The 16,414-nt window shown below is 38.2% G+C and overlaps 1 protein-coding gene across 1 annotated transcript in view; it reads right to left on the bottom strand.

Annotated features, from left to right (window-relative positions):
- atrx (ATRX chromatin remodeler) overlaps positions 1 to 16,414 on the bottom strand; it is a 73,146-nt gene that overhangs the window by 17,627 nt on the left and 39,105 nt on the right. Inside the window, exons 15-28 of the mRNA XM_016453235.1 lie at positions 14,945 to 15,044; positions 14,677 to 14,862; positions 14,426 to 14,567; positions 13,832 to 13,941; positions 13,469 to 13,513; positions 12,826 to 13,003; positions 9,975 to 10,112; positions 8,877 to 9,052; positions 8,607 to 8,724; positions 3,913 to 4,043; positions 2,923 to 3,017; positions 2,695 to 2,834; positions 1,333 to 1,483; positions 1,122 to 1,222 (exon numbers count right to left, since the gene is read on the bottom strand). Of these exons, the coding sequence (XP_016308721.1) occupies positions 1,122 to 1,222; positions 1,333 to 1,483; positions 2,695 to 2,834; positions 2,923 to 3,017; positions 3,913 to 4,043; positions 8,607 to 8,724; positions 8,877 to 9,052; positions 9,975 to 10,112; positions 12,826 to 13,003; positions 13,469 to 13,513; positions 13,832 to 13,941; positions 14,426 to 14,567; positions 14,677 to 14,862; positions 14,945 to 15,044 (1,811 nt within the window). The remainder of the gene's footprint in view (positions 1 to 1,121; positions 1,223 to 1,332; positions 1,484 to 2,694; positions 2,835 to 2,922; positions 3,018 to 3,912; positions 4,044 to 8,606; positions 8,725 to 8,876; positions 9,053 to 9,974; positions 10,113 to 12,825; positions 13,004 to 13,468; positions 13,514 to 13,831; positions 13,942 to 14,425; positions 14,568 to 14,676; positions 14,863 to 14,944; positions 15,045 to 16,414) is intronic.

The raw sequence follows: 16,414 nt of genomic DNA, 5'->3' as shown, positions 1-16,414 counted from the left end.
TTTACCTATAGCGGCTAATGAACCGGAAGTCTCACCCATAGGCTTACTTCCGCGTTGAAGAAAAAGGTGGATAAAAACGGGCAGAACTGAAGAGACACTGCGCGAGATGCGGCTTGTGTGCGCGCTTCAGGTGTGAGTCAGACAGCAAGACGAGACGGCAAAGAGTTGTTTTCTGCAACTTATTGCACTTAACTCTTTAACGTCAAGCAATTCTCTGCTATATGCATCGAACGAAAACTTTGACCTTTTGCAAAGTTTTGATTTAAGTAGCCTATTATTAAAATGATAATGATATCGCACGTCGTTGCGATATGCATATTGCGAAGCCCAAATAACTCATGTTCAGCAATTAATATTGTGGCCTCCCACACTCGTGTTCATAACTAAGATTTCATATGTTTCCAATTATTCCTCTGTGATCTTTTCATTACAAATTGCAAAGCCTTAAGCAAACATTTTTTTGCAAAATAAAAAAGGCCTAATCATTTTCAAAATGAAAGTTAAAACAGCTGTGAGGGTTTAATTGGGTCCGTGACCTTATTCCAGAGGCTTTATGTTTACATGCACATATTTGTGTGTTTCTGCGGGCACTTAACCCAGATCGGTGTCAGATGTGTGCGCAAATATCAGGTGAGTTTCCGCATGTAACCACAGTTTGCACTCACTGGATTAGTGCTCACTTATTTGCTGATATCAATGTTCAATTTACAGCAAATATAATTCAAATAAAAACATAAGCATACAACAAAACACACAATACAAACAAGGACATGGACAATGACATGGAAAGTCGTATAAGATGTGGAGCAAGACATTACATTTTGAAAGTTTTTGCAAATTGTTTTTCTTTGGAAGTATGGACTGACCCATTGCGCACAATAAGACCAGGAACATGTACAACAAAAGTAACTAGTCTGAGTTTTGATTTCATGCTGACATAGTAAGAATTTAAAATGATGCACTGCACAAAATAATGAATACAATATCCTGTCACTTTGTAAGAGATTAATTATGAAAAGCATGCAGACTTTGAATGGCAGAAATGTCTAGCACAGAAAATCCAAAAGATTACAAAGCACCGTGATTAAGGCTCAAGGAAAACATTCCTAAAAGTGCCTCACCTTTGTACGGCGAAAGCTTGCCTTCCTCTTTGGCTCTGCCTGCCAACTCCAGGAAATCTTCAATGAGGTCCAGAGAAATGAGAGACTGGCTGAACACCAACCTGAGCACACAGGACACGTGACCGTCACATATCTGATCGTATGACACGGAAGACGATGAATTCTGAGCCGGAGGAAGAACTGTTTGCTAATCTGACAAAACTTAACTCACACTTTTTCTTCCAATTCTTCAGCCATGCGGAGGATCTCAAAAAGAAGCACAATTTTCCCAGAATGCTCCAGCACCTCAGAATCTGTCTCGGTCACAAACTCTTTGTACCAGTCAGGGGATGGGCTGCCAGGACCCGAGTTTGACGCCCGAACTGAGGAAAACATCACAGATACACACTGTTGTGGCCATATTTGCAGAAGACTTGCACTGTAGGTATCAGATAAAAGTCGTTTCATTCAGTGTTCCTCTAGGATTTTTTCCAGCTGTGGTGGCAGGACTGTTTCCCATGGACCACGCCCCCTTCACCCAAGAATCATCTGCACTCAAACTCAGAATTCAATTTATTTTAACTAAAAAAGGCAAGTAAACAGTAAATAATAAAATAAGAACAAATAAATAACAAGACACAAATGAAATTAACAGTACATTAAGTTTTCCAGGTAGGTCTAACAGTAAGATTTAGGTACAAAATTACTACTGAAACTGAACGCAACTGTAAAAAACAAAACAAAAAACAAATTCAACTGTAAAATAACACTGGACAGTCTTCACTGTATAATTAAATCGTAATGACACAGACAGCAGCAGATTTATTTAGGCTGCTGAAGAATGTAGGTAACCAAACAGTTGATGGTCCCCATTGACTTCCACAGTACGGAGAAGAAAAAAACATGCGAAAGTTTGGGAACCCCTGGCAGAATCTGTGATGTGGTTACCTGGATGATCTACCACTGTTTTTTTGTTTTGTGATGGTTGTTCATGAGTCCCTTGTTTGTTCTGAACAGTTCAACTGAGCACTGTTCCTCAGAAAAATCCTCTGTGTCCTGCAGATTCTTCAGTTTTCCACCATCTTTTGCATATTTGAACCCTTTCCAGCAGTGACTGTATGATTTTGAGACCCATCTTTTCACACCGAGGACTACTGAGGGACTCAAACACAACTATTAAAAAAGCTTCAAACACAAGGTAAATTGTACTTAATTTGTCTTCCGGGAAACATGCAAGTATCTTCTGTTCCTTCCGAAGGGCAGTACTAAATGGACAAAAATTATATTTCAGCAAAATAAGAAAAATTGGGAGATCTTCATCCTGTATTCCCATTTTCACAGATTCTGCCAGGGGTTCCCAAACTTTCGCATGTCACTCACTGTATATATTATGGAAGCCAATGGCTACCATCAACTGCTTGGTTACCAACACTCTTCAAAATATCTTCTTTCGTACAGGTTTGGAACAACTTGAGTGTGAGTAAATGATGACAGTCCATCTTTAGGGGAACTATCCTTTTAACCGCTATTAGTAACAACAGCACTGCTTAACTCCGATCTGTACAGTTGATTTTGTCAGTAAGCTCAGTCATACCCTCTTCCACAGGCTCTGCTCTGTTGCGCCCCTCAGGGTTTCCTCCACGAGAGCTGGTGTTCCACTCCTTAATCACTTCCAGGTCATCGCTGTCGGACTTGTCTGAGCTCTGCTCTTTCCCTTTGCCTCGTTTCTTCTTTCTGTACGGGGGTTTAGAGAACCAGATAAGTCATAATGCAGGTAGTAAACAGGACAGTTACCAAAGAAGAGTAAGGACTCATCTCAAACCTTTTGGGCTTCTCATCTTCAGAGGTCAAACTCATGGAGGACTCCTCTGTCTCTGAGGCTATGAACTCCTCCATACTGTCCTCGTCGAAGTACCCCTGTTAGCATGGAGGGGGAAAAAGCAGTAAAGCAGCTGCAATTGTAATCAGTTAAAGAGCTAATTCAACCAAACATTAAAATTCTGTCATTGTTTACTCAAACTCATGTCATTCCAAACCTATATGACTTTGGTTAATCTTCACAACACAAATCAAGATATTTTTAATGAAACCATTCAGGTAACCAAAACGTAGAACATCCAAAAAGGTTGTAAAAGCTTTGTAAAATAAATGCACATGATTTGAGAGGTTTAATGCATGTATTGCGAAGAGCTTGATATGATTTAACCTAACCGATTTAATATAGGCTTTTATACACACAAAGATACAGCACGTCACATGTTTGTGTATGTACCAAATGTGAAGTGCTCTATGTATGTTTGTCAATCATTATGAATAGATTAAATGTAGGCTTTTATTTAAATCATATAAAGCAATTGTGTCTCTTTTCATTTGGATTAGGATGGATTTATGACCATTTTGGATCTTTAAACTTTTGGTTACTGGACTTTGTATGGAGGGACAGAAATCTCCCGAGATTTCATTTGAAATATCTTCATTTGTATTTCAAAGAAAGTCTTCTGGACTATCTTTGGACGGTGAGTAGATGACAGAGTTTTCATGTTGGGTGAACTATCCCTTTAAATGATCCAATGGATTGTCTAGTTTTCTAGGGGTCAACATAATAAACCTGGGATAATGTGAACCTGAGAATGTACAAAAGCGCTTCTTTGGCAACTAAAGAACATCATTTGGCTCCCTAGTCATTTTTTTGGGTCTGGCGTCCTGTATGTGCACAGAAAGCGATGACTCCAGGCAAAGTTTCCCCTCAAGTAAATTCCCCCGGGGTTGTGTTTTCAGAGAAGTCTGCAGTCCGCTGTCTTTATTCCCTCACCTTGTTTTCTTTACTGATATAGTCCAGCTGGAGGCACCACGGATGGGTCCAGATTCTGCTGAGCATCTGGAAATCCTGGAAGAGTTTGGTCCCAGCGCGGCCTCTTCCACTCTCCAAGGCAGAACCGACACCTGTTCAGAGGGAGACGTTTAGCGCCCGCCGCTGGCACGGTTTCTAGCCCAGCGTGCCAGAGCACGGCGTACCACAGCGCCCTAAATCCTGAATTCAGATTAGCCCAGAGGATTAAGTGAGCAGGTAAACAAGCTCTTAGGACTGTGAGAGGCTCACGTTGCCCGTTTTCACACTGATACTTAGAGAAGCAAAGCAACAAAATCCTCCACTCCACCAAAAGAAAAAAAAAAAAAACATGCCTTAGCAAGAAAGGCTTTGCTACAAACATCTTAAAACTGCTGTGCGCCATTTCTGCAATTCACCAAGCGGATTTGCCAAACAAATGACTGGCTATGTTTAAAAAGAAACACTAGCATACTAAATATAGCACAGTGCCTGAACCCTGTCTACTAGAGATAGGCACGAGTACCTGAGTGACACTGATAATCCATCATAACAGCGATGATTGCGTGACTGGAATCACGTTGATAAGGAAAACAGTGAAGTGCAAGATGTGCAGTGCCAATCGGCCATACACATAACATTATAATGAGAACACTATGGTCACAACATTGTAAATAAATTATTTGTGCTTTAGCTGTCAGTGTCCCCCTGAAATCAAAACTTAAGTTTTGTTTTTTTTACTGTATGATTATGTAAGTCTTAAGTTTATCTATAAGCTAGTGTTCCAGAACAATGACAAAATTCATATTTAGACAATATATGCATTCAAAATGGACAGTCTCTCTACCACCAATATGGATAAATACAGATCAGATTTGCACTTCAGCTTCTCATCAGATTTTTTGTCCAATCAAATGCTCTCTAGAATCTGAAGCATCCCAGCCCTTACACTATAAAAGACACTAAAGCTGCGGCTGAAATCGATCACTTGTTCACACATTTATTATGTTATGTATAGCGACTAGTACATATTGCACTATATTTCACTATATTCTTTCACTCAGGGCCTAAAACTAACTTTTTGCCACACCTGCTAATGGCCGGTGTGACATGATAAAATTTACCGGCCAAAAATATTTTTTACCAGCCATGAAACTCTTTTTGCAAAAACAGGCAGCTATTACTACTACAATAACTAAACATATTTACAGTGTTTTTAATTTGTCCTGCTGGTGCATTTTCCCTCAGTTTTACCTATTAATTATAGCCATTCAACATTACAGTTTAATCGCAAGCCATTATTTTTTACATTTAATAGGCTCTGAAATATATAACAACTTTTAATTTAAGTTAATTTTTAAGTGATTTTAAAACAATCTTCACATAAACTATATTATATTAATCTTTATTCAAGCTAAAAAATGTAATCAGCAACTAGAACAGTCCAAGGATTTCTCTTTTTATTTTGTTCTTTGATATACATCAATGACAGACTTCAGCAGTTTTCACTTTAAAATCAGTGCCGTCTCTTTAAAACCTGATGCACGTGACGCAGATCTGACACACATCCGATTTTCTCCCAACTCTTTACGGTCATTTAAGACTTTATAACTCATTTAAGACTACGTTTACAAGGTAACTCGCCAAAACTGCGCATTTTGACATAATTGTGTGTTTTCTCGTCCGTTGAAGCACTACTGGTGTCTGTCTGAAGCGGCTCAGAATACAGCCGAACGCGCAACCTTTCAAACTATACTTCACTGACTGCACCGTTTAGGCGGTGTAACCCTAGGTAGCCTATGTGTTGCCGCATTCTCGGGTTATGAAGAATAAAGAAGGGAAAAGTTAATCTTCCGAAATGAAGCAGCAAAATCTTCTCCGGTAAAAGTTATTAGAAGCGTGTCTAGGGACAAGCTGGCCATCACACTGCTCTGACCTTATCAGTCCGTTTGGATCATATTATTTGATTCGCTCTTCTCGCTTATGACAGAACAGCTAATCACGATGAGCTGGTCTTCGGAAAATATTATTTTATTTGCTTATGTCAGAAACAGCGAATCTCTTTAAAAACTGGCTGTTGTTTTCACATCCTTGCATTGTTATAATTCGTAAAAGTTGTACGAACTGGCGACTGACACTGTTGCATATACTCGCCAACGCTGATTTTTACTCTCATTTGGCGCTTGGCGAGTGTTAATTTTAGGCCCTGCTTTCCCTATATATTTTGCACTTTCCATTGGGTGAATAAAGTCAAATTTCTTTGTATGGAGGGACAGAAATCTCCTGAGATTTCATTTTAAATATATTCAATTGTATTTCAAAGAAAGTCTTCTGGACTATCTTTGGACGGTGAGTAGATGACAGAATTTTCATGTTGGGTGAACTATCCCTTTAAATGGACTGTCTAGCTGTGAGAATGTACAAAAGTGCTTCTTTGGCAACTAAAGAACATCATTTGGTTCCCTAGTCATTTTTTTGGGGGTCTGGCGTCCTGTACGTGCACAGAAAGCGATGACTCCAGGCAAAGTTTCCCCTCAAGTAAATTCCCCCGGGGTTGTGTTTTCAGAGAAGTCTGCAGTCCGCTGTCTTTATTCTTTATACACTTTCCATTGGGGTGAATAAAGTCTAATTTCGCACCAGCATCACACAAATCTCCACAGTGCGCACATAGTGTGCTCCGGTCCAAAGACACAATATCGCAGAGTGGATTGATTATATGTGAGAGCCGGCACGAACCACAAAATGTATCCAACCCATTTAAATTCTACACAGAATTCTGTATTTTAAAGCGCAATGGAGGAGATCAAACACTGCATATGGTTAGAGTTCCTCCGCATTATAAACAGCAATGATGAGGAGAAGAGACGACCCAGTGCCATGTACTAGCACATATTACACTTTTTCAAACGGTATTCCTGAAAATGATCACTTTTTTTTAGTAGTAACAGTTCTATATTAAATCTAAAGGGGGGATCTATTAGACTTACTGTGTTATAAAACTTTGGCTGTGCTGCTTTGCTGGGCTGCAACATGAACTAAACACTACTGGCATTAATAATGTGGTACGTTTCAAGGCACTTCAGTGGGTGTATAAGTGCGTTGTTACACGAAGAGAGCATCTACAACGGGAGGTAAACATTTTGACTAGCATGGTCAAGTTCACTTGTGCATTTGCATCCTTTTGTGCAGATGTAAGTTGTAATATTATGCTTATGTTTTGTACCTGATTGATACCATAAAGGAGGCGTTTGGTTAGGTTAATTAACCCGCTTTAGTTTACTGTTGTTCAGTCGCTCTTCAAATTCAGCTCAAGCGTTGGTCACACTACACTTTACATTCCACTGACTTCCATTTATACTCATGTGAATGCGTGAGACAGGAAATGCAAGCTTATACAAATGTTGCTGCATTCTGCAAAATTCAAGGTAGGTGTACTCCAACCTGCGAATTCGTAAGATGTGAAGACTTGTGACCAATAGTAGATTAATATGTCACGGTTTGACCTCTTGAATTAAAAGAATGTCAACTTTAAATCTGCAGGATTGCAGTAAAGTAAGAATGCATATTTTTGCTTTTTAGATGTATCATATGTTGCACATGCTCAAAGTCTAGTGTGACCACGGCGACGCAAAACATTAGTGACTAATATTGGAGTATTTGAAGCAATCATATCCCTTTTAAACGTCTCTTTTTCAAAAACATCAATGTTATGTTATTAATAATCTAACCACTTAAATTTTTCTCATCCTAATACCAGGTACAAATGGGGCCAGAGTATAGTCATCGCTGCATACAAAGATGGGATAGAATTAGTATAGGATAGCAGTATAGCTGGGATAGTACTCACAGCAGCTTTAACACGGTCTAAAATGCTGAATGTGAGTTCAGCTAAATGCAGCATGAAATTGGATCAGGGTTTGGGTAAAGCAGGCCACCAGGACAAAAGCTCAAGCATTAAGGCAAAGACAGTGTCTGGTTGGTGGTCTCTGGGGGTATGCACCCACAGTCACAACAGCAGTGCAGTAGCATAGCAGCGAGCTCCGAGGAAAGCTGGCCTAATGAGCCTCTGGCTGGGAAATTCTCCCAAAGCTCTTCATTAGATAAGGATGTGGGAATTGGTTCAGATCGCCCCGCGGCCTGGTGCCAGCTGCCATTCAAACTCTCCCAGCTGCGGAGCTGCTTCAGAATAATCGCGGCCTGAGCTATAACACCACTAAACCACTTAATTGAAAAAAATCAGAGCTAGGGGGAAAAAGCTGGTTTCAACTCAGGAGACTCAAATCTCCAAACTCCTATTTCAAGATTTAAGTTGACAGAATGTATGATGTACATTTGACAATTAAAACTCAACATGACAAAGCATTTAATAACTTAATAATGTAATTTATTCCTGAGTGAAACTGAACATTCAGTAGAAACCTGATGTAAAGTGAGATTTTATCAAAACTTGTAAAACTGTGCTGAGTTTTACAAGTTTTGATAAAATCTCACTTTATCACATTTTTTTTTTCTTTTTTCTTTTCACTGGTCACATGGTCTCTGTTTGTTCAGCATTATTACTATTTGCACTGATGAGTCCGGAGATGTTTACTATGAAAATAATTAGGGAAAATGTTTCTGTAACAACAAAGAGCAAATGTGAAATAAACAGAAGTGTGTAGTGTGATGTAGACTTGTACCTGTAAAGTGATCCAGATAGTATCGGTAAAGCTTGCACTGAATAGGTGATAACCGTACCGCTAACACATACTCGTGTTTTGGTGGCAGGAATTTTGTAAGGGCAGTGTAGTCTCTTCTCTGCGGAAAACAACCATTTTTACAAGACTGTTACTCACAAACAAGCACTGAATATATCACTCATTTATGGATATGTATTATGCAAAATCACATGACTTGACAAATAAATCTACAATATTCAAACTTTGAGTGGCTGTGGTCATTCGGCTTACTTGGACGCATCCTGCCAGCATCTCGTAGAGGATGTGTGCGCGCTTCTTCATGACTCGGACATCAACGAGCGTGGAGTCAGCGCACTGGCCGTTCTGGATGGGGTTGATGAAGCGGTTTCTGAACTCTTTCACTGATCCCAGCAGATTCTCCTTGATGAAGTTCACCATACAGTGATCTGAGAGGAGACAATGACACTTATTCAAGTCTTTCCACATTCAGAATGATTTGTTTTCCACCTCAATGGCACAACCATGAACTGCCATAGACTACCTGAAGCATAATGGACATATAATACTCTCGCGATACATATTGATATTGAATTATTGTCCAGCCCTACTCCAGATCTGATTGAAATCTGACCGACTAGCTGCAATGAAATTTCTGGGAGTCAAGAAGCACTGACTGTTTAGAGCTAGTTGGAGGTTAGTTTTTTTTTCACCCCTAAAGCAATAATTTAGTATTTAAAGCTGCAGTCCGTAAGTTTTGCCTCTTTTAACCCAAAAAGCAAACTATGCTCCCTTCGAACCGGCTGTCTTTATAATACAAATCTTGTGTAATCCCAGGCTATCTGTAATCAGAAGCACATTTAAAACTGCAATATAATTAAAATTTCATTCACATATTTCATAAACACAATCCTTTATGGATTACAATCCGCCATCAAAATAATATATTTAATTATTCTAGCCGCTGTGAGAAAAGGCTATAAACGATCCGCCAGCTGCAGGATCCTCACATGCGATAGCCTACTAGCCGGTACAACTTCTTTATGTTTACAGACGTGACGTAATGACGCAGCAGCATGCTCGAATTTCCCACGAAAACCTACCCGTACCACTCAAATTAGAAAACATTATTATAAGCTAACCGTTGTGAATCGGGCTAAAGTAAGGCGATAGTTTCGAACACTGGCTGGTTATGTACTTGCTCAAATATTGATTTCGGATAATTTTTAACCAAAAAATAAAGTTACGGACTGCAGCTTTAATAACTAGTAATCTACCTAAATGTTTGATTTGTATTTTTTTTGGGTTGAAAACCCTCAAGTTGCTGGCCTCAAAAAAAACAAAAAAATAACAACCATATTGGTCACTCACACTCTATCAGGTTGTTCTGCAGTGGCGTTCCTGTCAGCACCACTCGCCGACGAGTTGTGATGGAGTTCATGGCTTTGGAGACAGCAGACGCTTCGTTCTTCAGCACGTGACCCTCATCACAGATTACAAAATCTGGACCTGTACATCAAAACATTATCCATTCAGTTCATTTCCACCATCTGAATGTGTGCAGTGCTGACATGAAGTGCTCCCACAGCTTCTGACTAGCGTTGCATGATATACCTGTACTAAAATCTCTATACCTTGCTTTCAAAAATGGTATGATTCCTCATTTTACGAGTACCGGTACTTTAAGAATAATGGTGTTTTAATAAGAGCTGTATTTTCTGAGCTGCGTCGATGTGCAGCATCAGGGCAATGTGTGTGTGTGCAGCGCTCTGCTTCCACTCCATGTATGCACACTGGCCGTGACAAACTTTATATATCCATGCGGAGAAGGACTTCCGCAAGTTATTGACAATTCAAGAGTGAATAAGAAACATGCATGAATGAGAAAATAAAGCGCAGGACGTGCTCGATGTTATAAAGAGATATTAACTTCGAAAAACTCACAATCACACACTCAAAGCATGCTCACGGAGAGCCACCTCTCTCAGCACGTGATCGTGAATTCAGATCTCTTTCAAGAGTTATTGCGCTTCAACGGTCAAATACACACAATTATGTTAAAATTCCCGTCTTTACTCAAGTGAATGTAAACAGCTGAGAAAGAGAACGCAAGTGTATCAATATATTTGATCCGTGCAGCTCTTAAAGTGGCAGCAGGATAATATTCCTGCTGCTGTCTGTATCAATTAATCAAACAAAAGAAAAAAGAGAAAATCACTCACTTATCTTGACTGACTAACTTTAGTAGCTTTAATAAGGATCAATGTAGGAATGTTTAATTCATAGAGTGAAGACTATACAGTGTTTTATACTTTTACATTTTGATGATTCTATTTCTGTATTATCTCTTTCATGAATGCTGCTGTTAAATAGACCTACTGTACCTAAAAACACTTTATTTCATTTGTGTTGTTGTTTGTTGTATTTGTCATTTTGTTTGTTACATGCATCTATGTTCTTATTATTAATAATAAAGATAAATTAACAAAAATTATTATATCATGATATAAATTGTTATTGTGAAATAGAAGTACTCATATTGTGAAATAAGATTTTAGTAATATTTCCCATCCCTAGCTCATGCCCTGAAGTCAAATGAGTGTGATTTATTTTGTGACATGAACACCTTTCACCAGTTTGATGGGCAATTGAGGGTTCCATTCATTTTTTTTTTAAATGATAAATAAAATAATAACAAATCAAATTTTCCTGTTGTTTTAGATTGTTGTGTTGGTATCGGTTCAGTAGTAGTATCAAGATATTTTAGTCAGGTATTGCATCGAAGTCAAAATTTTGGTATCGTGACAACAGTACTACTGACAAACACATTTTCAACTAAAGCTGCAAGCAGTGTTGAAAGGGCCCTCGAAAATGCCCTATCAAACAGCCCTATTTACAATAGTTTTCTAATTTTAAGAATTACTTCACAAAAATCATTAGCAAATCAAACATTTTACTGTGTAATCTATATATATACAGGTGCATCTCAATAAATTAGATGCCACAATTACGTAATCGTTCAAAGCAGCAATTAATCGTTCAAAGTTTACTTCTTATTCTGCGTGCTTAAGATGCGTTTTTTTCTTTCTACAGCTTATCTTAAGGGTTTTTCCCATTATTTTAATTTTAATATAACATTATAATACCATTCATATTTTTACTTTTTTATAATTTAAAGAAGAAACCTTTAAAGGTAAACCTTTTCTGTATAGTTGACATTTAAGGCTTAATACTATAGAAAAGCACTAAAAGTTTTTCAGTTACGAGTGTTTTTAGCTTGTTTATTTTCATATAAAAATGCAGTTGCATCAAACAATGGTAAACATTATTTAATTACCATTATAACTAGCTATCTCACAAATTTTTGCTCACTTAGTGTTTTTTTTATTTTACAGTGGGGTAATTTTGGTGCAGTAGCCCGAGCAGCGTTACCAGAGTTGCCCATATACCACCCCATGTTACAACACAGTAGAGCTATTGCAGACAGAAACAATACTGTATGACATCGATGTTTCCTGTCGGCTCAATTTTTGAGGACTTTGCTGTTCCGATTCACATAAACGGTATACGAGTGGAGCGACTGAGCGGAGCACACACACATAGAGCGGGATAATACGCAGAGCGTCACACCACGTGAAAGTGAATCCTGAGCGGTGAACTAATTTTCGGCAGCTGAAATTTCGGTGCATCTCTAATTATTGGCGACATCAGAAATGGATATTATATAATAGATGCTTTTTTTGAACATTTTAGCAATTTAAAAATATTTAAAAAGTTAATAAAAAATATTTTAAATTTTAAATATTAAAATTTTTTTACACTGCACCCCTGCTCTCGACAGACGGCACCCGGTTGGGAAACACTGGTATAAACATCATTCAATGTAAATTTTGATAATCTAATTGGGCCTAATTTGGACATTTTCACTTAGGGGTGTACTCACTTTTGTGGCCAGCGGTTTAGACATTAATGGCTGTGTGTTGAGTTATTTTGAGGGAACAGCAAATTTACACTGTTATACAAGCTGTACACTCACTACTTTACATTGTAGCAAAGTGTCATTTCTTCAGTGTTGTCACATGAAAAGATATAATAAAATATTTACAAAAATGTGAGGGGTGTACTCACTTCTATGAGATACTGCATATATATATGATAAGTTTTTCATGACTTCTCCATGACAGTTTTGAGTGGAAGCGCTTTGCTAATGCAGTAACTTCACCTGGATCAACTAGAGTTTTCTGAAAGACTTCTTTCAGCTTCTTGCTCTTGATGTTTCGTCCTTGCGTGAGGTTGCGGTACATCTCATAGCCTATAATCATAACGCCGCCATCCTCCTGCCAGCGCTGTAAAGCGTACGCTCTCTCCTGAGGTCTCTTCACTGTGGCCAGCTCTGTCACCTGAAACACGAGGGAAAAGACACCGACATACAGTGAGATTAAATGTCAACAACTAACTCCTGTAACTGATCATTGAACCTGTGGTTCTCAGCTGGTTTCTTTTTACTGGACAAGTGGCAAAATATGTATTAAGAGGAAAGTACCAACACTTGCATTTGTTAAACAGGTTTATTTAATTTCTAATTAAATTAGGAATGTGCACATGACACACCATAAAATGCTGAGGATAGCCAATCACAACAGTTCATTTACATATACATATCTTAAAGGTGCACCAACAAAAACTCCTTAATTAAAACTTTTTTCCCCATTTAAATTCTCGACACACATTACATACAATATGGTCACTTCAAAATAAATGTGTACTTATTTTTTACTTCATTAGTTTCAAATGGACCCTTGTGAATAATTAATGATGGTAATGTGTAATGGGAAGATCTACGTGATACAATACCAAATCTCTACCTCTAAACTCTCCTCATCCTTCAGGCCTTCTTGCCACTTTTCAAACTCACAGATATAATAAAATATTTACAAAAATGTGAGGGGTGTACTCACTTCTGTGAGATACTGTATATGTATATATGTGTGTGACCTTGGACCACAAAACCAGTCATAAGGGTCAATTTTTCTAAATTGAGATTTATACATCATCTGAAAGCTGAATAAATGAGCTTTCCATTGATGTATGGTTTGTTAGGATCTGGAATCAGATGCATCTGGAATCGGAATATAAAAATATTAAGAAAATCGCCTACCCCAGCGACTTATGACTGGTTTTGTGGTCCAGGGTCACATATCATTATTGTTATCATTTATTCCAGTTACCTGGAGAGTTTTTCCCAGCCCCATGCAGTGGGCCAGAATACAGCCAGAGCCATAAGACTTCTCCACCTTCTTCACTGACTCACAGCAGCAGTCCCACATGAACTGCACTCCTGCAAACAGAAAAAAACACAAAACCATCACTTAGCGTCTGTGTTCTTCCATGTGTCCTCTATTTAGAAAAGGACATGGCTATGATGACCTAAAAAAAATGCATGAAAAATGAGAAAGAAAAAACAACAAAAGAACAAATCATCATCAAACATCCATTTCTGGGTAAAAGAGCCATGAAGATTTGTTTAGATTTATTTATTGACATTTTAATGTAATTTTTGGCCCATTAGCCTTAGTTACATCAGCAAGAAAAGCAGTTTTAAAAGTTATTTTATGATGAACGAAACTGGACCCATTTTGATTTGATGACGACTTTAAACATTGATTTACTTCAGGCAACCCTTTTCATTGACATACTATGAGCCACAAATACTGAACTGTTACTCAATCCAAAGTATTAAAAATGTGACGCATCATTTTTTTTCTGGCACTGAACAAGAAAAAAAAAGCAAGCCATAAAAGGAGTGGCGACTGCTGACTCACCATCCACCTGATGGGGTTTGAGTTTGGTCACCAGGTTCCTGTGAACCTGCAATAATGCTTCCTTGGTCTCCTCGTCCTCATCCAGCACCAGCTTTGTGGTGATGGGACATGTGACCTGTGATGACTCCTTCACCACAATAGTCTGAAACCAAAGAGTACCAACTTTGAGTTTTCTCTGCAAAATGCCAACTATGATTCTGCAGAACAGTTCACTATGCTGAGCCCTAAACATCTGCATCTTGGGTTTGTACCTCTCGCAGTTTCTCCCTTAGCCGCTCCCTCTCAGCAATGCGCTTCCTCCTCTCCTCTTCCTCCTTCAGGGCATCCCGGGTCTCTGTCCGCAGTTTGTCATCTTTAAGGATCTTGCGGATCTTCTTGCGACCTTTGGGTGTTTCTTTCTCATCCCCTTCATCTTCTCCATCATCTTCCCCTCCACTCTGTAGAACAGAAAAACCAAGCACACTTCATATCAACGGTTACTGTATTATTTTGCTGAAATAGATCTGTACTGTACAGTACCTTGCCACTGGACGACGAGTCTTGAACCTTAATGCGACGTCGTTTCTTCTTCTCTTTCTGGTAACTTCTCTCACCGTCCTTGCCAGCTTTTTTAGATGACCTGCAAGTGTTACCATAACATGTTCCATAAGTTTTGATTCCCCATCGAGGAGTAATTCATTCGTTGTAAAAATGCATTAATAAATCATGATCATTAATAATCTATAACCTCTAATAATGAAGCAGAAGATGTGGCTAATGCCATTTTTGATTGGCACATATAATTTGAAACTAAACACTTAATACATACACTAATGTCTCTTCTGCTCACAAAGGCTGCATCTATTTGATCAAAAATATAATAAAAACTGCAATACTGTGAAAATGTTTTCCAATTTAAAATAACTGTTTTCTATTGTAATATAAAATGCAATTTATTCTTCTAACGTCAAAGCTGAATTTTCAGCATCATTACTCCAGTCTTCTTATTTTCTTAACGTAAATATATAAAAAAATTATCATTAGTAATATGCGTTGCTAAGAACTTCATTTGGGCAAATTTAAAGGCGATTTTCGCAATTTTTTTTATGTTTTTGCACCCTGAGATTCCAGATATTCAAATAGTTGTATCTCTGCCAAATATTGTCATATCCTAACAAACCATACATCAATGGAAAGCTTGTTTATGCAGCTTTCAGATGGTGTAAATCTCAAAAAAAAAAAATAAAAATAATAATTTGACCCTTATGACTGGTTTTGTGCAAGGTTATTTTCCTAAACAAAAACTAAAACTAATACTGATTGATGAAAAAACAATTTCGTAAACTGAAATAAAATAAAAACGTCAAAATAATTGAAAAACTAAAACGAAACTAACAACAGTTATTGAAAAACTAACTGAAATAAAATAATAATTATCAAAAATAAATAATCGTTTTAGTAATCATTACGTTCTCACCCCTTGGCGGAAAAATATATGAGCTGTGTGGCGCCGGTGGTTTAGGGAAATACCCATAAATGGTGCATCGTGCACGTGAGGTTATCTGACGGAGAGATGCAAAGCAGTCTAAAGCAGAGTCCTGCCCGGGTCCTGTTTGGTAAACATGCACCAGCAGTACTTAACAGAACACTCGACCCGTTATCCAACAGCAGCACTAATTTTATTCTGTACCAGACCAGACCCGTTCGACATAAAGACCGCGAGTCGTGACCCGAACCGAACTCGCATTAAATCTATTACATCCATACCTGTCAACCCTCCTGTTTTTCCCGGGATTCTCCCGTATTTTACCATTCTATCCCGCTATCATCCCCTTTAAATATTTTCCCGTATTTCTCCCATATTTTTAATCTTTCTATAAAAAAAAAATCCCACTGGGTGTATTTTATATGTTTGCTACATTCGCTTCCGGTAAAACTCCCGTAATTTGTATGGGCCAAACCTCATTATATGAATAATCACGACAACAAATTCCAAGGTTGTCCAGTTGC

This window comes from Sinocyclocheilus anshuiensis, unplaced genomic scaffold (assembly GCF_001515605.1).
Source record: "Sinocyclocheilus anshuiensis isolate Anshui unplaced genomic scaffold, SAMN03320099.WGS_v1.1 scaffold836, whole genome shotgun sequence".
In the NCBI taxonomy this organism is placed as follows: domain Eukaryota; kingdom Metazoa; phylum Chordata; class Actinopteri; order Cypriniformes; family Cyprinidae; genus Sinocyclocheilus; species Sinocyclocheilus anshuiensis.
The sequence above is the reverse complement of the archived record's forward strand: the minus strand, read 5'-3'. Positions and strand labels throughout refer to the sequence as shown.